Raw genomic sequence first — 23,208 nt, 5'->3', positions numbered from 1 at the left:
ACCAGCCAAGCTTAATCAATATTTCAATGCGGCAACCGCTCGGTGCCCGAGATGTAGTTTGGAGGGAGCCGACTTCTAGCATATGATGTGGGAATGTACGAGCTTGGGAACGTATTGGAAAGATGTGCTGGAACTACTGTGTAATATAATTGACCGTACGATAGACCTTGACCTGGGCACTTGTTTGCTGCACTGGTTCCCACATACAGCTAAAACAAAAGTGACAAGTAAATTTATAGACCTGGGCCTCGTATTGGCCAAGAGGGAATTTACAAAGCATTGGAAGTCAGCGAGGGGGCCAGGGGTAGGGAGATGGAGGGTGGAATTGCTCAAGTGGGCGCAGAGTGAAGGTACAATTAGGCTGCAACAGGCCCTACGTACTAATAATGACAAAAGCACAGGAGGCGGCTAGGGCGTGGGAGGCCTTAGTTGCAATACTGCAGGCTCCAGAATCTGATTCAGAGGAGGGTTCGGACTTGGAGGACCAGCGAGACCCAACTGACACTTTGATACAAGGAGTATGAATCAGGTTACGATCAGTGAGACAAATGTGGATCTTTAAAAAGTGCATTTAAGCCCTGTAGTGTACTACTGTTGGTCAAAATTACAGTTGCATTGGATTCTGATACACCCTAATTGTTAATAGACCATGTTCTCGAAGCACACCGTTGGCAGGGGAAGAAAGGGAACGGGGAACACAGTGGAAAGTAGCTTGTGATATATTATGCTGTCATGTCTCTAATTGCTGTTCTATTGCTGCTCACTGGTGTTGGTTGGTTGAAAATCAATAACAAATATTAAAAAAAAAAAAAATCAGGCCCCCACAGCCATACCAAGCCCCTGCCCTCCAGAGCTGCTGCCTCTTCCGCCTGGCCCTCTGTCCTTCAATCGTGCTCCCCCACTCCACCGAATGCTGACCGGATTGCTCACGGGCCCATCACACCAGGCCTCGATGCCTATTCGCTCTGCAGGCCCCCGGCTCAATCACGCCAGTGTTTATGTCGGCTGAACTCTCCCAGCCTCGTGTGTGCTTCCCTGCTCCAGCCGGTCGCCTGCCCCCAGGGAGCTTCGTCACCGCCTCTCTGCCTGCAGGATCCAGTGCCTGCTTCTCTGCACGCACTCGTATGCGTCGCCGCTCGCTCATTCTGCTGGACGATCGTCCCGCAGAGCCACGGGGCGTCCCGGCGCCCCCGCGACCTCAGCGAACCAGATCCTCCGGGCCCGGACCTCCAGCCCCTACGTCGCTCCCGCTGCCGGCGCACCTCAGTCCGGGTATGCCCCCAGCAGAGCTGCACAAATCACGGTCTCCACACACGCCGTCCCAGTCCAGGCCGTCTTCGGGACCCCGCCGCTCCGGTCACAAGAGCCCACCTGCAGCGGCGCTCTATCTCTGAGCGTGCCGATCACCACCGGTCCCAGCACCTAGGATCAGATTATCGGGCTCGGCGCCATCTTGTTTCGTCCACCGGCAGACCTCCCTGTTCAGTCAAACGGTCACAGCTCCCGTTCGGTGCTCGGCCAAACGCAGTTTTCGGTCTAACCCACTCCATGTCGCCCCTAGCACACTCGGTGCTGCCAGGGGGGTCGAGTAAGCACTCTAAGCAGGATTAATGCGGGGATCGAGCGCGGTGCACAGTGCTCACGCAGCCTGTCCCATCGGCTCCCAAGCCACGCCCCCTTTGTGTGCGTTTGTTATGTTCTCTTTACTGAAGCACAGATGAAACTTTAGCCAGCCGAGGTTTTATAATTTGCAGTTTATCTACGGTTTGGTATTTACGTCTTGAAAAGCAAGACTAAATGTCCCACAATGCAACCAAATCACAAAATGAGCTAGAAATATGTGGCATCACCATTATTTCTTCCTTTGGCTTTAATAAATTCCTGAAAGAGCAGAGTTTGGGAAACGCATGTAGTTCTTATCTATAACTGGCACCAAGTATAAATGTGACAATAAATCTGTTTTTGCTTATTTGATTGGTCACAAACAGGCTGAATTTTAAACATCTCACAGGGGTTAGGCACATGCTGCGGAATTCTTTGTGTATCCAGTAATATACAAGCACCTTAACCAGAGTAACACAACTTTGAGGGTTAAACCACTTGCTGAAGAGTTTTGGGTATTGTCTAGTCCTATTTTTCACTCTGCATAAAGTAGCATTGATGATCAATGTGTCTGCTGCAAAGTAAAACATGGAACATGCAGCTCACAAATGTGTATTTTATGTGATAGTTCAGTTAAGTAGGTTACTGCTTTTGTCACAGAAATACTTTTGTTACTTACAGTTCATAAACTACAATACTGCTAATAAGGCACAGTGAGCTCTAAACCGACATGAAGGAGCAGCATGTAAACAGCAAAGCATAGATTTAAAAATGTAGTTTTATTTTTTAATCTTTTGTTATTCCAAGGTTGTGAAAAAGGGTTTCTTTTAATAAAGTCTTAATCGTCAAGAGAAAACTTATCTTTTGAAGACATCAGTCACTCATTTTCAAATTATCAGGAACAACCTCAGCTAGTGGAGTCATCGGGTACACAATTTCAAGTCCTCCTCAAGTCAGCAGGCAAAGTCACACCTTGTGAAGTCATCAAACATTCATTTTCAAGTCATCCTCAAATCATCGAGCACAGGTTTCTAAGCATTGCTGATTACTTCAAGAGCTTGATGATGTCTGAAGATGTTAAAATAACTTCTAAAGTAGTTGTATGATCATCCAATGACTCTGGGATGGCTTCTAAAGTAATCCTGTTTGACCTGGGCACTGAGGTCGGGAAGGAAGAATGGAAGAAATGGCAACATTTGAGGAGGAAGCATCTTCCTGAGCTGGCTAAGAACAGCTTTTGCATTCATAGAAAGCAAGCAGATTTACAAGAGGTATCACCATAGCTGCCAAGGTTTCAGATTGCCATGTGTGACATTTTCATAATTTCAGTGAAATTATGAGTGACATTTTAACAACTATGAGTGACACTTTGTTATGAGCAAAAATCAAGCAATGAAGACGAGGGAAACATATAGGGGCATGGCAGGCAGCTAGGAATGAAGCAAATGTTAGCAGCCATAGCAAGTTACCAACATCAGGCACACTTACTTCATTTCACTCATCATGCAAACATTGTACATCAGGCCCAACCTCTTTCCTGCAATGCTTTCTTTGACATATCAATTTGCTAATGGTAAATGAGTAAATGTGCAGTTTAATTTGTTGTAAAAGTTATAACTTTCTAACAGAAATAAGAAAGTGGAAAATGTATAGTTCTTGCCAAGATGTGAGGTTTTTAGCAAACCTTCACAAAGGCTCTGAAAAATCTCTTCACATCCTCAGGCATGGCTGCATGGATCAGTATCACACATCACTGACTGGCACATTTCTGCTTGAAACACTGCAGCAGGCCGCTGAAGACGATCATAATGACCATGATATTAATGTAAAAGAGTATGTTATTGAGCAGAGAGATATCATTAGGAATTCACTTACTTTAGCGAGAATGTAATGAATGTCATGTTGAGAATGTACGTTATGTACAAGTTGCCGGCATCTGTGTGCCTTTTCTATTTTTACTGTAGCGCGTGCCATATGTTCCTATTCAGAACATTGTGTAAGGGTTCTTATATGATGTCACACCTTCCCAGCTGTCACTTGATGTACCCCTCTGCCCATTACAGCTATATTCCCCGTGCTCCTGTGAGTCTTCGTTATTTATATATTACTCTTATTAAATCCTTGAATCTCCTACTTGGTGGTCTGTTTCATCTTTCCACGACAATTGGCGACGAGGGAAACTACAAGGACGAAGGCTCATGGTAAAGAGACAATCGGAGGAATTAGCGGTGGAACTTATGAAAAAGAGCTGCCGAAATTCAGCTGCAGGCACGCGTGAGGCATGCTGGGAAGGAAATGAGCTTTGGAGCAGGAATTTGATTGGCTCAGTGCTCGCAACGTCATCAGCAATAACTAGCTGGTGGCCATATTGGATAATAATTCAGAGTGACAGAAATTACCGGCAAACGATAACACAGAGATAAAGGAGTGTTTTTAAGCGCGTTTGAACATTGTTGTTACAAATGACTGAAAGTATAACCACAAATAATTTATGAAAGAAGAGAATATATTATATAGAAGTAAATAATAAGAAGGAATAATAAAAGCTCAGGATTAATAGTCTGCATGACAAAAATAGTACATAATAACAGAAAGGTGAAGTGCATAAAGTAACATTAACAGGTGAAAAGCGACAAGGAATAAAGGAATATCATGGCACAAAGTAACAATATATGTGTGCCACCACTATTTCTTGATGAACCAGGGAAACCAAGTATGGAATGGAGGAGCTGGCTGAGGGCTTTTGAAAACTATATAGTGTCAATAGATGGAAAAGGATATGACGCAGAAAGGAAGAAGTCATTGTTATTTAGTTTATTGGGTAAATTAGGCAAGGAGATTTTTGACAGCTTGCCAGAATTTTAATACCCACCAGGAGTTTTCATACCTATGAATGAATACCAAGAAGCTCTGAAGAGGCTGGAAAAACAGTTTGCTGAAGAAAGCAACATAATGGTAGGAAGGCATAAGTTTGCCTTAAGGAAGCAAGAAGAAGGGGAAACCATAGAGGAATATATAGCGTGTTTGAGAGTGTTAGCAAGAGACTGTGAATATGATGATTTCACTGATACTTTCACTGATACTTATATAAGAGATCAAGTGGTATTTTACTGCTACTCAAAGAAGGTCCAAGAACGGTTATTAGCGTGCAGGACACCCACATTAGAAGAAGTGATAGATATTGCCAAAGGGATAGAAAGGTCTCTTATATCTACCTAAGAACTAGCAAGCACTAGTAGTAATTCAAATGTATTTCATTTGCAGGATAAAATAAAAGGAGAGTATAAAGGCAATGAACGATCTTGGAGCTGTACCAAATGTAAAAAGTATGGACATTTTACTGCTTTATGTAAGACAAAGAAATTGACTGGTAACACAAAAATTAATGCAGTGGGGGAATTTGATGAAGAAATGTGCGCAAATATTATATTGTATGTAGATGTGGTTGATGGTAAAATAAGAGGTTCTATAGATGAAGTGAAAATTGGAAATGTTGTGTTACAATTTACAGCAGATTCAGGATTTCCAATAACGATTATATCTGATAAGATATTTGAGGAAAAATGGCAAAATATAGAGCTAAATGAGACTGACACTAATCCAAAAGCGTATGGAGAAAAGGATATTGAAATGGTTGGTTACTATTGGGACACACTATCTTTCAAAGGAAGAGTGATCAACACTAAAATCTATGTAGCTGTAAGAGGTAGGATTTTAGTAGGCTGGAAGGACTTAGCCAAATTAGGTGTAATCCTCCAACCAGGTTCTAAAAATCCAGTTATGTTGAGAGAAGAATTTGTGAACAGCATACAACTGAGAGGAAGTCAAGATGAAGTGGAAAAAATAATAAACGAAAACAAAGAGGGGTTCAAGAATGAAATAGGATGTGTGAAAGGGTTCACTCATGAAATAAAATTGAAAGAAGGAGCCATACCAACAAAACACAAAGTGAGATCTGTACCGCTATCTGTAAAATATGAACTGAAGAAAGTACTTGAGAAACTAAGTAAAGAAGGGGTGATTGAAGAGACAGATTCTTCTGAATGGGTATCAGCTATAGTCGTTTCCAAAAAGAAGAAAACAAGTGAAATCAGATTGTGTGTAGACCTCAGATCACTAAACAAAAACATCCTAGTGAATTGTCACCCACTTCCGAAAATACAAGAAATATTGCAATCTATCGCAGGGTCCAAATATTTCACCTTGATTGACTTGAAAGCTGCCTATCATCAGGTTTGTTTGACAGAAAATTCTAAAAAGCTTACTACATTTATAACCCCATTTGGCGCTTACAGGTACATAAGACTACCTTTTGGTCTAGCTTCTTCATCTGGAGTGTTTCAAAAGCTAATGGATGTCCTGTTTGGTGAGATAAAAGGAGTTGAGGCGTTCCAGGATGATATTTTAATTCATTCCAAAGACAAAGAAGAGCATCTAGAAATTTTAAGTAAAGTGTTGAGAATTTTAAACAAGCATTAGGAATGCATTAGGGCTCGGGTTTGTTTGAGTTAGAGATAATGGCATTGTAAATGGCAATGTGTTTTAGATCATGTGTTTTGGAGTGGAAGCATGTGGTGTGTGTTGGAGATATGTGTGTTGGATTGGAATGTTATCAATGGTGGCATGCTGCACTTTAACGCATGATCTTTAAAAGGTAAAGTGCAGCATAGTGCGATAGGTACAATATTAATTGGTGGATGCGTTATCAATTGGTGTGTGCATTGATGGGTGGTGGATGGGTGTGCCTGTAGGAATTGTGCAGTGATGGCTGTTAGTGTGTGTGTTTGGTGGAAGCGTGTAGTGGTGGCTTGAGGTGTGTATGACTGGTGGTAGCGTGCAGTAAGAGCTGTTACCGAGTGTGGTTGTGAAGCATACAGAGCTGCATGGTAATGCGTGTGGTTGGTGAAAGGGTGCACTGACAGCTGTTGATGATTGTGCCAATTGAAAGAGTGGCTGGTGCACTGTCAGCTGTTGGTGTGTGTGTGTGTTTGGTGAAAGTTGCACTGACATTGTTTGTTGTGTGCGTGGGTGTTTAGCGGCACTGATGCATGGTCATGTTTGTTTTTGGTGAAAGCGTACATTGATGGTTGTTGGTGTTTGTGCCTGGTAAAAGCATTCATTGACGGCTGGGGGTGTGTTGTTGTGTGTGTTGTTTTGTGTGTAGTGGTGAGTGTGTGGTGGTGAGTCTGTGGGGGTGAGCGTGTGGTGGTGAGTATGTTGTGGTGAGTGGTGACGAGTGTGTGGTGTTGAGAGAGTGAGGTGTGTGTGGTTTGTGTGTGTGTTATGTGTGTGTGGTGTATGTGTGTGTGGTGTGTGTATGGTGTGTGTGTGTGGTATGTGTGTGTGGTGTATGTGTGTGTGGTGTTTTCTGCACACTCACACACTGCCCCTACACATTCACACACTGCTCACCCGCACACTCCCAATGTCACCCTGCATAGTCACACACTGTTTATCCTGCACACTCATTCTGCACACTCACACAATGTGCACCCTGCACCCTTATACACTGTCTCTGCAGTCACTCTGCACTCACTGTCACTTTACACTCACTCTGCACTCACTGTCACTCTACACTCACTCTGCACTCACTGTCACTCTGCACTCACTCTGCACTCACTGTCACTGTGCACCCACTCTGCACTCACTTTGCACTCACTGTCACTCTACACTCACTTTGCACTCACTGTCACTCTCGCACTCACTGTCACTCTGCACTCACTGTCACTCTCGCACTCACTGTCACTTTGCACTCACTCTGCACTCACTGTCACTCTGCACTCACTGTCACTCTGCACCTACTCTGCACTCACTGTCACTCTGCACTCACTGTCACTCTGCACTCACTGTCACTCTCGCACTCACTGTCACTCTGCACTCACTGTCACTCTCGCACTCACTCTGCACTCACTGTCACTCTCGCACTCACTCTGCACTCACTCTGCACTCACTGTCACTCTGCACTCACTCTGCACTCACTGTCACTCTGCACTCACTCTGCACTCACTGTCACTCTACACTCACTCTGCACTCACTGTAACTCTGCACTCACTGTCACTCTGCACTCACTCTGCACTCACTGTCACTCTGCACTCACTCTGCACTCACTGTCACTCTGCACTCACTCTGCACTCACTGTGACTCTGCACTCACTCTGCACTCACTGTCACTCTGCACTCACTGTCACTCTGCACTCACTGTCACTCTGCACTCACTCTGCACTCACTGTCACTCTGCACTCACTCTGCACTAACTGGGCTTGCGTGCTTTTTCCTGTAACAAAAAAAAAGAAAAGCGAAGCTGTGGGGAGAAAGCCGTGCGATTTACCTTCCCCATCTCCAGGTCCGCTCACCCACACCCAAGAAATAAAACCGTATTATCAACGCAAAAAACACTGTGCCTTTGTGTGTCAAATGTTCGGTCATTGTCTTTGCAATAGAAAGCAATACATGTTTTCCCCCTTAATTTAGTTGGTTTGATGAAAATAAAAATGTATTTCCTATGTGTTTAATAGCTGGCGAAAGTTGTACTGCGTCTATCCCTGTGCGCGCTGCTCAGGTGCCTCAAGTGCCAGGCATTGCACAGACATAATCTCGGAGTTATGTGAATGTAAAAGTACTTAATCAAGCGCAAACTTCTACCTGAGGGCCACTTGCTGCTATCAGAGGCGGGTCTGAGGCAGATCAGATGAAAGGAGGCTTCTTGCTGAGCTCAGTGTGTGCTAGTCTGGCGGAAGAAGCCAAGGGAGTGCATGAGAGTGTGTGTGTGTCCGTGTGCGTGAAGTGTGTGCTGGAAATAGTGAACACACGTGTTTGCATGTGTGTGCACTGGTGAGTTCCAGTGAATGAGTGTGGGGTGCAGGTGATTTTGTGTGTGTGTGTGTGTGTGTGTGTGCTGGAGATAGTCAACACATGTGAGTGTGTGTGCATGCACTGGTGAGCTCCAGTGAATGAGTGAGTGTGACTGGCTACCCTAGGCTGTGTGTGAGTATGAGTGGTGAGTGTACACACACGTATGCCTGGACACAGCTCGCCCAAATTAAATCCGCCTTTAATGTTGGACACATACCGTTAGAACTTCGTAAAATGTCCCCTGGCGTCCCAGGAGCGGGAGCTGGGAGTCGGCGCGTGGTTCCGGGGTGGTGAAGGCACCCCAATAACTCGGCCGTCCAAGCACGACCCCACCTTGACACTCACACACACTGGGCTCCCACAATCCTTGGGGTTCTTGAGGTATCTGGATGCCTATGAGCCCTCACTCCAGCCCCCTTTCCCATGCAGAGGCCACATGTGCTGGTGTAAAACTGGTGCTCTCTGACGTCACAGGCGCTGGGGTAAAACTGGTGCTCTCTGACGTCACAGGCGGTGTGGTAAAAGGTGCGCTCTCTGACTTCACAGGCGCTGTGGTAAAACTGGCGTTCTTTGACATCACAGGCCAGGTGGTAAAACGGGCGCTTTCTGACGTTACAGGGGCTCTGTTAAAATGGGCACTCTCTGACGTCACAAACGCTGGGGTAAAATTGGCGCTATCTGACGTCACAGGCGCTTGGTTAAAACAGGCGCTCACTATGACGTCACAAAAGTTACCGAACTAAAGGAGGCACAGACTGTGATGTCAGAGGCTGTGCTCTTTATGTACCTCACTGACAGCACCGAGGGCTACAGATCCGCTTGATGACGACATTGAGTGTATACGTTTTTTTTGCGAGGAGGGGAATATTGCAAAAGAATTTTTAAAGAGCAGCAGAATACTTTTTTTATGTAAAATTTTTTATTTTAGCTTTCAATGGTTTCATTATGGCTACAGCATGCAAACACTTCAGCTACGGAGTCTGTTCATATATCTTTACATACATTTCTACAATCAAATGGATCTGTTTGCCGTTTTGTTAAGAGAAACGCTGTTTAAATGAGAGCCGCACTATCGTGACACCCAGTTCGAGCAGGACATCAAGACACTTTAATAACGCGACATCCATGACCAGTGAAAAGAATTCCGTTTCGTACCTGGACGTTACTGTTTCCAATACAAACGCACTAACATACTTTGTGGGGTACTGAAGACTGTGTGTCTCATTGTCGGCGCACGACCAAGCCAGCTCTTCAAAGGCCAACACTTACACATGAAAGGATGCAGACGAACGCGCGCCCACCAAACTCAATGCAGACTGGTGAACGCGCCCCGACCATCTGGGTTCTATTACCGCAGCACCCTGACAGCTCGTAATTGACAATTTATTACACTCCCCTGCGCGTAACCACACAGAATATGCAGGAAGTGCAGAAACTGAAATCCATATGGCCTATTGCGTGAAGGCTACTAGAAACACAGCAACGCAAGGACCAATTACCATGCAGATGTCAAAATAAACTCCGGAAAAATCTTGCGCACTGAGGAATTTTTACTTCACTATTCTGAGCCCCGTAACAAAACGGCTCGGAGCTTCGCCCCACTTCTGACGATGTGGTGACGTAAGCCGAGCCCTAAAGACAGGGGTATGACGGTGTCCCGAGACAGGTGTAAGTTCTTGGAAGAAAAGATTGAGTATCTGGGACATGTATTAACATCTGAAAGAATAACTCCAAAGGATGATCTGGTAGAAGCCATCAGAGATGCACCACAACCACAAGATAAAGAGACATTGAAATCTTTCCTAGGGTTAAGTGAATATTATTCGAAATTTATACAAGCCTATGCAGATAAGGTTGAACCTTTGAGGAAACTCTTGAGGAAAAATGTGAATTACAAATGGGCAGATGAACAATGCCATGCATTTAACTCTATAAAAGAGGAAATTTCAAAGCACCAGCATTGAAGCCTTACGATCCAGATCTGGAAAATGTTATCACAGTAGATGCCAGTGCCAAAGGAATAGTGGTGGTATTCTGTCAAAGGAAAGGGAAGGAAGAAAACACAATAGCATTCATATCCAGGAGGCTAAGTGAAACAGAAACCAACTATAGCACCATTGAACGCGAAACCCTGGCCTGTGTTTGGGCTGTACAGAAACTGAAAAACTATTTGTGGGGAAAAAGTTTTGAAATCATCACAGACCACAAACCCCTTATATATATGATGAATGGAGAAGGGTGGGGAAATAGTAAGGCAATCTCGAGACTGATAAGGCTACTATCACACATTAAAAACACCCCGGGAAGAGAGCAACAAGCTGGGCCGGCTTTCGTTAACACACGCGAGCTAGTAAAACGAAGAGGCGTTTTGCGTGACAGCAAAATGCTGTAGAAGGGAGATATATTTCACCCAAGCACCGGCAGCGCATTAATTAATTAATTCTATTAACTGGATATATACCAAGCTCAGTGAAAGAGAGAGCTCCTGACTCCCAACCCCAGATGACTCTATAACCCGATGGATTTCGAATAGCCCTAGTCCTGAAGAGGCCAGAATTGATTGGCTGAAACGCGTCGACTGTAAAGAGACAGCAGATATATAAAAACATTTTTGATTAATTTAAATAATTTGTTGAGGGACTGAAAAAACATTGGGTTTAAATAATTTTTACCTATTTGTTTTCCTCACATTAGTCTGTTTGATCTCGATAGGAATGTCCTGTTTATTTTTTCATTGAGACATCCTAGCTTGGAAATGAAGGGCTTCTATTGTATATATGTAAAAACTACTTGTATATACAAATGTGTTTGAAATTGAAAACGAGAAATATTTAAAAATCTCTTTATTTGATAAAATAAAAAATCATTCAGTAATATTCTAAGGCGTGTTTGCGGTTCATGACGAGACATGAGATTGTAAAAGGTAAAAATAGATAAAGTGTGGTCATAGTAATATAAATACTAAATAGGGAATACTTTTGCTTTATTCCTTATTATTTCAATTCAGAATATATACCGTAGAACCAAGGTACCAATTTCTTATTAATTTAGTCTTCTTTACCCAGGTACCTTTTGGTTTAATGGGTTTCCCCTGTCATTCATAGAGTGGTGACGTAAGCCGAGCCCTAAAGACAGGGGTATGACGGTGTCCCGAGACAAGTGTAAGTTCTTGGAAGAAAAGATTGAGTATCTGGGACATGTATTAACATCTGAAAGAATAACTCCAAAGGATGATCTGGTAGAAGCCATCAGAGATGCACCACAACCACAAGATAAAGAGACATTGAAATCTTCCCTAGGGTTAAGTGAATATTATTCGAAATTTATACAAGCCTATGCAGATAAGGTTGAACCTTTGAGAAAACTCTTGAGGAAAAATGTGAATTACAAATGGGCAGATGAACAATGCCATGCATTTAACTCTATAAAAGAGGAAATTTCGAAAGCACCAGCATTGAAGCCTTACGATCCAGATCTGGAAAATGTTATCACAGTAGATGCCAGTGCCAAAGGAATAGTGGTGGTATTCTGTCAAAGGAAAGGGAAGGAAGAAAACACAATAGCATTCATATCCAGGAGGCTAAGTGAAACAGAAACCAACTATAGCACCATTGAACGCGAAACCCTGGCCTGTGTTTGGGCTGTACAGAAACTGAAAAACTATTTGTGGGGAAAAAGTTTTGAAATCATCACAGACCACAAACCCCTTATATATATGATGAATGGAGAAGGGCGTGGAAATAGTAAGGCAATCTCGAGACTGATAAGGCTACTATCAAAATTGCAGGAGTACAACTTCAGTATTAAACATATTAAAGGTGGTAAAAACTACAGAGCTGACTGCTTGTCTCGACTGCCTGTGAGTGAAGCAACAGAAAATACCCTTGATGAAACTGAATAGGTAATGGCTTGGGTAGATGCCACTGAAATGTGCAGTGGATCAGTAACTGAGGAAGAGTGGCTAGGATGCATGAATGAGGATAAAACTCTTGAAAAGTTAATGCATCATGTAAGGAGTAAATTGCCCCCCATTAGAAATTTGCAAAACGAGTTGAGGAGCTACCAACAAATTGGAGATGAATTAACTATTGAGAGTGGATTTTTAAAGAGGTGTGATCAATTAGTACCTCGAGCAAAGTTAAGATCAAAATTAATAAGTTTGGCACACAAAGGACATCCAGGTAGCAGTGCCACAAAGAACATTCTGAGAATGCATTATTGGTGGCCTGGAATATATGTAGAAGTAAATAGTTTTATTGACAAGTGTGAGAAATGTTTGAAAGCAGACAAGCACTTGAAAGTCAGCAAATGTGAATTACAAATGGTAGAAATACCCAACGGGCTATGGGCTAAAGTGGCGATAGACTTTGCAGGACCATTTAGTGTGCTAGAAGAGAACTGCAGGCACATCATAGTGTTATGTGATTACTACTCAAAGTGGGTCCATTACAAATTTGTCAGTGATGTCACAACTGAAAATGTAATTGAGTTTCTCAAAAAGACATTTGCCATAGAAGGGCAGCCTAAAATTATTGTCTCCGACAACGGAACACAGCTTGTATCAAAACAAATGACTGAGTTCTTGAAGCAGGTTGGAATCCGTCAAGAGAAAACACCACTATACAGTCCTAAAATTAATGGTCAAGTAGAGAGGATGAGTAAGTTCATAAAAGAGGGTATCCAGGTGGCTATTGCATCGAACTTGAATGTAAAATAATCTATCAGGAACAAAATCAACACGTACAACAATACACCAAACGAGACAACCAAACATACCCCCTTTTTCTTAATGAGAGGAAGAAGATGCAACAACGAACTTACTCCTAAGTTTCTTGAATGGTACATAGAGGATATGGAATATGAAACAATAAGAGATGATTCTGTAAAGGTAAAAGAGTGAATTGTTGCCAAACAAGAGAAAAATAGGAAATATGCTGATGTATCCAACAAGGCCAAGGAAAAGAATATTAAGAAGGGTGATTGGATATTAGTAAAGAAGCCACTCAAAGTGGTCAAGGGTGAATCAATTTTTGGTGAGCCAGTGCAAGTATGTGGCACATCTAAAGGTGCAGTTTGTGTTGAAGGAAGAGGATGGCGAAATAAGGATGACATTGTCAAATTAAAAAAAGGACAGGAGAAAATCATCATGAGAGGAAGTAGTAGAACGGAAAATGGACTTGATGATAGCGTGCTAGAATGGGAAGAAGTATCGGTCAGGCAGAATACTGCCAGTGCAAATTACAGTTTTGAAACTATGGTTTTGGTAGACGAGAGAAGTATAGACGGAATGGCAGAAGGTGTCCAAGGAAATGAAGTGAACAAAGACTATGGACAGCGCAAGCAGAATAGTAGAAATGTCTCTGCTGAAAATGTTGAGGTTGGGAAGGACATTCAATGTAATCCGGGTGTCAAGACGAGATGTGGAAGAGAAATACATTTGCCTAAACGTTTTGACAGTTATGTATTAGAATAGAATTGTTTTTCCCTTGCTAGGAAAGGGAGATGTTGAGAATGTAAGTTATGTACAAGTTGCCGGCACCTGTGTGCCTTTTCTATTTCTACTGTAGCGCGTGCCATATGTTCCTATTCAGAACGTTCTGTAAGGGTTCTTATATGACGTCACACCTTCCCAGCTGTCACTTGATGTACCCCTCTGCCCGTTACAGCTGTATTCCCCGTGCCCCTGTGAGTCTTCGTTATTTATATATTACTCCTATTAAATCCTTGAATCTCCTACCTGATGGTCTGTTTCATCTTTCCACGACAGGCTTGCCTCAAGGTCACAATGACTCATGCGGAAAACACAGCAGTCGGGCATGCTTCTGGGGTCAGCGCAGCTCTACGCAGAAGTGAAGTGCAATGGTGGTGTGTTCTCTGGGCTGCTGAGAAACCACTCCAGCGTCGACCAGCACGGTCGGTGTGGTTCACTCAGCATCCGGTTGATCGTCGGGTCTGCTTGCTGGATCGGCCTTTAATTTACTGTGACACACGCAGGAGCAGCACTGCCATTGCCAATATAGGCAGCCTGAAACTTTGTCATCATGAACTAGCGTGCAGCTGCCAGCCACAGCAGTAAGAAGTCTGTGGCCTTGGCTCTTTAAGTAAACGTGCTCCGCTCTGACTCCGAGTCATGGGGGTCACTGACTGAGTGACTCCCTTCCGGGGTCTCTCAGGCCGCCAGTGCGGTTTTGTTTATTGCGGCCGGCACACACCTCAGCTGTGCACGAAGACAGTGCAGCACAGCACCAGCCACGACCAACGGCGAGGACTCCCACTCGATTTAAGTGGCCCGCCTTTACTTCCAGTACTTCCTTCGGACGTGACGGCAAGTAAGCGTCACATTGGAATTATAATCACTTTGGCGCCCTGTGAGTAAACCTGGCTGTGTCAGCCAGTTACAGCATCGTGCTGAGAGGGCGGCCACGCCCCCCCTAATTAACTTCTAACAGTGCGTGTCTGTCAAATTTAACCGCGGGGAGGGGGGGGCAGGAAATTACAGCGCCAGCCTGGAGCCAACACCGAGGATTGTAACGTTACATTGTAGCCGCGCTCTCACTCTGTCCGGCACGGGCTGAGAGCAGCGATTAGAACCTAAATTATTAGAATGAACTAGAGCAGCTGCTGGCACTGGCGGCAGCACACTCTCGGACGGGACTCGGAGCAGCAGAAGCCGTGCACAGGAGCCGCCGGTGGCGCGAGCGGCAAAATGTGTGACAATGCATTTCAGTGCGGTGATGCGGAACACCGCACTGAAATGCGTGAGTGTCACACGTGATGCGTGATATTTGACAGGACTGTATCACATTCAATATTTTCAGGTCACGTTTTGCTGCACGTGGAGTTATTATGAAATCAAAATGTGATTACCTTTAGGATTCAAGATGGACAAGCTAAATCAAGTCCAGCTCTCTAAAGTGCAGAAAACTCGTTTAAGTCGCAAATAATTCGTGATTTATCAGACAATATATGCTTGATTATAAATCTGCTCCAATACAGGTCTAGTGCATACGTCTAATTTGCAATTGTATATAGCTTATTTTGAAATAAGACAATGGCAGTTGCGTCATAAATCCTCGTTTTCTTCAGGGTTGTAGTAACATAAGGAGTTCCAGGTTGGTACCATTCTAAGATGGCAATCACGTTTGGTTGCTCCCAAACTACTTGCCAGCCTGATCTTTTTGCACGTACATATTTAGAGAATGCAGAATCTTTCGTTGGTCGAGTTTCTGCGCAAGCGTACTGGCCCTTTAAGAGTAGGTTGCAGAAAACACCACTTGACTAAACAAATGGGGGGGTGAATAATCAGCGATTTGAAAACAATAAATATCAATTCTTTTTAACAAAGTCGGGTCTTACTAAAACGCGGCCTTTTATGCTGCTCCAGAGACGACGCCGGCCGGCGCTATCGACGTGCTTTTTATTTTAGTGTGATTTACGTATATCCTAGCCCAGCCCCCCCCTTTTGGGACTATTGCAGATGGTATCGTCGCCATGTCAGCATGGCTGCCGCGGCTGTCAACAACAGGGCCGGTGGTGGCTTTGGAGCCGGGATGGAAGGTGGTGGCGGTGGGAAACATAACAGGGGCGCTGTGAAGGTAAGGCGCAGCCGGTCATGTCTTGCAGAAGGACACAATAGTGTATGCGAAACGGGCAGAGGCACTGTGACGCAAAGGCCCCTCTCAGAGGATATGTCTATATGCAACCCATAGCTCAAAGTGCCGGTTTGCACTTGCTCCCAGTTAGGCACTGGCTGACAGGTATGGATGCCCGCTTATAATTGTCCCTATATGTCTTTGAGGTAAAAAAAAGAAATGTTACTCAGAATGTCCCGTTATGATAGTAAAAAAGAATAGTTGACTTATAGGTCTTAAAATAGAAGGAAGGCGAGCGATCTACCTGAAATAAAAAACGCAATTAATACAATGAGGCGGCTGGTGGTTGTACTCGAATCAGTGCCCTAAACGTTTTAGTCATCTATCTTTAATTGCAAAGAAAATAGCCGTTGGTTTAAAATAGCTTCCTGACGCATATAGCTTGTTTAGATGCACAGTACGTAGGGGAAGGTCTTTATTACCGTTATTAATCTAAGATTGGAAATGCTTTTGTGCCTTAGAGTGAAAATAAAAAGTAAGATGCACTCTATACTTTTCAGGACTTACTGAAAGAGAAATGTGAAATGTTGCCTAGGCGGGCCTTGTGATATTACCTACTGGTGTACATTACACCAGTAATGACATATGTAAGTAATATGCAACTACATTACCCAAATGAGAACCTGACGGCTATCGTGCTGGGTGCGTACAATGGAACCGATCTAGAATGTTTATTTACTTTTGCATCCATTTTGTCTGTTATTAATGGAACACACCAGGGGTTATCGTTCCTGTGTTTATTATTCATGTCTGTAAAGTTCCTCCATACCATAATAATGACAGGAAAACAGGCTGAAGGTTCAGGGGTTTATTATATCTAATTGCGATCAGAGAGCGCCGAGCCGATTCACTCCCGGCTCCGGCACTCGCGCTCTTTCTACTGGAATGTGCGCGCATCTACAAAATGGCCGGGGGGTGCGTTGCGTCATCATGCAACGTAAGTCAGCTAGAGCGCTGACATTACATATCTCCCCTTTTTCCCCCCACTGAAACAACCATGAAAACTTATAGTCCATCGCTCATATCATAGTCCTGGAACCTGGATGGTCTCACCACCGCTCTCCCCCTTCGGGTATGTCTTACCGGGGTATCTGTAGCTTCTCTCGCCTGAGTCTCTCCACTACCTTCTCTCTGGTTCGGTTCAGCTGGGCTCCCTGTCGACCTCCTTGCACTCCTCTCCATCTCTATTCTGGGGGTACCTCTGCTGCCCTGCTCCTCGTTCAAGTCTCCATCTTCCATGTCCACCTCCAAGTTGGAGAGTTAATTTCCTTCATTGGGCTCCGCTGCCCCTTCCAGCTCCTGCTCACTAGAGTTCCACTGTAATATTTTATTGCATCTTGCCATGCGGTCTTGCGACCATACATTGCCATCGCTTAAAAGAGCAGCTCTGTCATACACCACCTTGACCTGAAGGGGTCTACTATATTTGCTGTCTCCCTTCCTTTGCATTACCGCCAACTTGACTCTCACCCATTCACCTTCCTCTAATCCAGTGTCTCTCACGTTCCTTCGTAAGTTATAGTAATTGTCGTAGACAGCTTGTGCTCTCTCTAAGTTCGCCTGAACCACTGCCGGGGACCATATGCTGGTTACTGTTTTCTCCTTCCACACTCGGTTGTCCTTCGTGAAAGGATCTCGGCCCCTCAGAATTTGGAAGGGGCTGTACCCTGTTCCTGTGGGGGTGATTCGGTACCCCCAGATCATTTGCCATATTTCTTTCTCCCAATCCTTGTTACTCATTATAGCCGCCTGTACCGATCCCATCACCACTCGGTTAAAGCGTTCAACTAGACCATTGCCAGCCGGGTGATATATGGAGGTGTGTTTGGATAGGATGCCATTTCTCTCCATGAATTTAGTCCATTTTTCTGAAGTGAACTGAGGACCGTTGTCGCTCAGTATGGATTTGGGAATGCCTTCTCTCACGAACGTATCATTCAGCAACCTTAGAATAGTCTCTGTGTCCATTACTTCTTTCACCTTCACTTCTGGCCACTTGGAATACCTGTCTATGAGGACGCACACATATTTCTGGGTTCCTTGTCCATCCAAGATCGGCCCCAAGATATCAATAGACAGCTCTTCCCATGGGTTCTTCGGGGAGTCAAATTTTCCCAACGCTGGTCTCAAAGGCTTAAGCGTTTTGTCTGCTCCTTGGCACTGGATGCATTCCCCGACGTATCGTTTGGCTTGCAAGTCCATGCCTGGCCACCAGTATCCCTGTTTGGTCCGTAGTTTTGTTTTCCCGATCCCCAGATGTCCTTCGTGGAGTATCGCTAGTAATCTCGGAACAATTCCTGCTGGGGGATGACCTTATCTCCCCTGTATACGAACACTCCCTTATCATCCACTGACAGTTCCTCCCTGACCTCATAATACTTCCGTAGATTATCACTGAGGTGTTTCTTTTCTGGCCAATCGTTCACTATGCACTTCTTCACCTCCTGTATGTCCTGATCTTCCTTATAGGCTTCGTCCCACTCTTGGTTGCTAATGACCCTCTCCTGGTCATCCAGCAAGGCTACCATTTCCTCTCCGGCTTCTTTGTCTTCTTCTTCCGTCTCCATGGCTGCCGCCCTACTCAAGTAGTCTGCCACTTTATTCCGACTGCCCGGAATATATTCCACATCGTATCTGTACTCTAAAAGCTTCAGAGTCACCTTTGAAATTCTGGGTGTGGCACTGGCATGCCCACTTGAGGTGAGTAATTTCACCAATGGTTTGCTATCAGTCTTCAACTGGAAACGTGTTCCCCATAGAAATTGTCAGAACCTTGTCATTGCCCACACCATGGCCAACATCTCCTTTTCTATGACGCTGAACTTTTTTTTCCATGTTACTCAGTGTGCGAGATGCAAAGCTCAGTGTCTCGACCACTCCTTGTCCTCTGTCCTGCATCAACACGGCACCAAGTCCCTTGTCACTGGCATCTGTTGTGAGAACTGTTCTCCCTTGGGGGTCGTAACCTTGCAGTGGTACGGCACTTACCACGTCCATCTTTATACTTTCAAACTCCCTTTGTGCCTCTTCCGTCCAATTAAAGATTGATTTTTCTCTCGTCAATTGTCTCATGTGGTGGGTTTTTGTTGTGAAATGTTGAACAAATTTACTATAATATTCTGCCATGCCTAAAAAGGACCTGACATCCTCCTTGCTGGTGGGGGGTGGTGCGTTGCAAATCGCTTTCACATTCTCAGTCTTTGGCGTTATTCCTTGCACCCCAATTTCATGTCCCAAGTAGGTCACTGACTCCATACCTAGGCGCACTTCTCCCACTCTGCTCTTAGGCCTTTTTCCTCCAGCACCCTCAGCACTTTAGCAAGTTTCGCGTCGCGGTCTATCTTGTCTCGTCCCATCACTAGGATATCGTCCTGAAAATACTGGATGCCATCCACGTTCTTAAACAATTGGTGCATCAGTTTTTGAAACACCGCTGACGCCAGTCCAAACTGCATACGGCGTAACTGGTAACATCCGAAGGGGGTGATGAATGACGCCAGCCTCCTACTCTCCGGGTGCAACGCGATCTGGTGGTATGCTGAGGTTAGGTCAATGGTGGAGTACCACTTTATTCCTCTTGTTTTGGCCAACATCTCTTCAATCCGTGGCAAGGGGAACTTCTCCACTACGATGTTCTTGTTTAACTCACGCAGGTCCACGCATAGCCTGTCCTTCACACTGGGTTTCATCACCACCACCAGTGGTGCCAGCCATTCGGCACACGTGATTGGCTCGATTATGTCCTTTTTCTCCAACTCTTGCAGTTCTACCTGCACCGCGTCTCTCACCGAAAAGGGGCACCTTCCTTGCCCTGTGGGACACTGGTTCCGCTCCTGCTTTGAGTACAATCTTGTGCAAAAACTTCTATAGTTTCCCCACCTTGCCTCCGAACACCTTAGGGTATTCCCTTTTCCATTTGTCCAAGTCCGGCCACCGCTCTGGTTCGGTGAGTAAAACCTGAACCTCTCCTTCCGGGTCCAGTTTGATGCCCAGGTCACCCTGGTCCATCCACCCCAGTACCAATGGTCCTTTTTCTGAGACGTACAGCTTGCAGTTCGCGCTGCGCCCTCTAAATTTGAATTTTAATAGTCTGAACCCTACCATGGGTATGCGGTCTCCATTGTATGTGACGGGCCTTATGTCCAGCCGCTCTAACTCTGACCCCAAATGTGGTCTAAATGTCTCGTTCCATACCGCCCTCTGGACTATTGTGTAGGGCGAACCCGTATCTGCCACTATGTTTATTGGCACTCCACCAATCGTCATGTCCAGCACCGGCTTGCTCGATCTCTTGGTATCCACGCATAGCACCTGGTCGTAAATGCAGAGTACCGTGTCCTCTTCCTCGTGGTTGCTCTCTTCTGGGTCTTCTTGTCCTTGGTCAACATATTTTACCACACTCCTGGCTGACTTCCTACGGCACACCTTCTCGTAATGCCCTACAATCCAGCAGAACATACATTTGGTGCGCAACGCTGGACATTTCCTGTCATAGGCCTCGTGTGCCGTGCTTCCACATCGGTAACAGGCATTCTTGCCACCTCCCATTTGTTTTCTGGGTGGGCCTGGATTTCCACGCCACCTGTTCGGGCCTTTCTGTGGGGTTCCCTTGTTCCTGTTGTCTCTTCGGGGCTCCTCCTCTTCTATTCTGTTCACCATAGGTCTGGCCAACGTTTCTTTCTTCGCCGCCTCCACGCATCGTCGTGCCAACTACGCTTTTCTTACTATTGCCATGACTTCCTTCAGCGAGGTATCCCCGCTTGCCCATAATTTATCCTGCACGGCCTTACTTGTGGTGTGCATTACGATTTGGTCTTTTATGAACTCTTCTTGGAATGCGGCGTATCTGCACATGGATGCTAGTTTCCTTAATGCCGCTACATACTCTTCAACCGATTCCCCTGCTTCCTGCTTTCTCTGTTGAAAATTGTATCAGTCAATTGAGACACATACTGCTGGTCTGTAGTGCTCATTTAATTCCTCAATTGCATGGGCATAGACATCGTCGTCGGTATCATCACGTTGTTTAGGTACTAGGTTTTTGAATACTCTGAGCCCCTCCGGAACCAGGTTGTGTAATAGTATCTGTTTCTTCCTTTTACTTGTAAATTTCTCCTCATTTTCATCCTCTACTACTTCAATAAAGTTATCAATGTAGTCTCTCCAGTCTTCCCACTTCATAAGGGGTTCTCCTGGCTTGGGCAGGAACGGTACAGGCGCTGTTGCAAAAGACGCCAGCGCACACATGGTTTCGCGCCTTTCCGGCGGTGCGATCCCACTTTGGCCCTTGGGACTGCCTGGTGCGCTGTCTTCCTCCTGCTTCTTTGGTTGAAGTTGGGGACTCTTTGTCTCTTCCCCTTCACTCTTCCCTGAAGTCGCCAGCTCTCCTGCCCCTCGGGTGTGTAGTTACTGTGGGGTTGCCCCTTGCGTTCCTTCACTGCTGCGTGCCCTTTCAGTCCTTCTGTGTGCCCTGTCTGGCTCCCTCTGTGGGTGTTTGCTTGGGGGGCTCCCCGTACCTGGTTTCCTATGGCTCCTTCGTGGAGTGGGGTGTAGTAGGCTCTGCCGCGCTCTCTGATGTCCCTGGTGTCCTTTTGTGTGGTTTGGCTGTCGTGGTCTTGCCTCTGGACCTCTTTTGTGGGTTGGCCGTGGCTCTCTCTGGCAGCGTGTGATGGCCTGATGGTTGCACCAGCTTGGGTCCACTGCTCGATTTTTTTTTTTTTTTTTTTTTTTCCCCGTTTTTTTTTCTTATCCCGACCTCTTCGCCATTGTAAAGTTCCTCCTTACTATAATAATGACAGGACAACAGGCTGAAGGTCAGGGGTTTATTATATCTAATTGCGATCAGAGAGCGCCGAGCCGATTCACTCCCGGCTCCGGCACTCGCGCTCTTTCTACTGGGATGCACGCGCATCTACAAAATGGCCGGGGGGCACATTGCGTCATCACGCAACGTAAGTCAGCTAGAGCGCTGACATTACACTGTCTATGTGGGTTTCTCACATTACCCCCTTAAACATTGGGATAAAAGCAGGATAATAATGTTTAATGCTTTGAAGACGTTTAGGACAAAAACTGGTACGTGTTCATGTGAGATATCCTTCAGAGTGTGAGAACCTACCTGGACAATGCAGATCAGACAGACCAGTTCAATGGCAGTCACCTTTTTTTATTTAAGTTGGTGCAAGTCAAAAGGCAACGAACACACTGTAACACCTCGTTTCCACTAAAGGAAAACATCAAAGTAATGTAAGCATTTAAATACAGTAATGTTAATTTACAGCCTTCATCTCCTTAACCAGAATGTTTTCCTTGAGGCACTTAATCGACTACAGTTCTAAACAAGCATTGGCAATGCCAATAGGTCTCGCATTTGCGAGAGGTAGAGCTATTGGCGTTGTAAATTACAATATTTTTTACCCATGTGTTATGTGGAGTAGATGTATGTGGTTTGGAGTACAATTATGTGGGTTGGATTGGACTTATTAGTTGTGGAATTGTGTGGTGTGGAGTGGATGTGTGTATTGGAATTATATGACATGGTGTGCTGTGGAAATATGTTGGTAGTAATTATATGGTTTGGAGTGTACTGGAATTATGTGGAGTGGGACTGCGTGTCATGGAGTGTAATTATGTGGAATTAATTTTGTGTTGTGTAGTGGTATGCTGTGCAGTTTAATTATGTGGTGTGCTGTTAGATTTTGTGGCATATTGTGGTATTCTGTGGTGTGGATTAGATGTATGTGGTGTGTTGTGTAAATTTGTTGTTGGGTCGAATTATGTGGTTTGTTGCCGAATTATCTGGCGTGGCTTGGAAATGTGAAGAGTGGAATTCTGTAATGTGGAACTGTGTACCATTGAGTGAAATTATTCTGATTGGAATTATGTGGCATGAGGTGGAGTGTATTTATGTGGAATGTTGCTATGTGTCATTTGCTAGTGTCCTAGAGTGGAGTCGGAGGAGTAGAGTGTCATAGACTGGATTTATTGGAGCAAGGGTGTTGTTAAGTGGAGTGGGAGAGTAGAGTGTCGTAGAGGTGAGCAGAGTTCAGTGGCAGAGAGTGTCGTAGAGTGGAATGGGTTGTATTCATTCATTCGATAACTTT

The 23,208-nt window shown here is 44.9% G+C and overlaps 1 protein-coding gene across 1 annotated transcript in view; it reads left to right on the top strand.

Moving 5' to 3' along the window:
- Positions 1 to 15,923: 15,923 nt before the first annotated feature.
- The window catches only part of TRIM23 (tripartite motif containing 23), a 429,923-nt gene continuing 422,638 nt past the window's right edge, over positions 15,924 to 23,208 (top strand). Inside the window, exon 1 of the mRNA XM_086960694.1 lies at positions 15,924 to 16,048. Coding sequence (XP_086816820.1) covers positions 15,953 to 16,048 — 96 coding nt within the window. The 5' untranslated portion in view covers positions 15,924 to 15,952. The remainder of the gene's footprint in view (positions 16,049 to 23,208) is intronic.

Source organism: Lissotriton vulgaris, chromosome 3_1 (genome assembly GCF_964263255.1).
Source record: "Lissotriton vulgaris chromosome 3_1, aLisVul1.2, whole genome shotgun sequence".
NCBI lineage: Eukaryota > Metazoa > Chordata > Amphibia > Caudata > Salamandridae > Lissotriton > Lissotriton vulgaris.
This window is presented reverse-complemented; position numbering and strand designations above follow the sequence as displayed.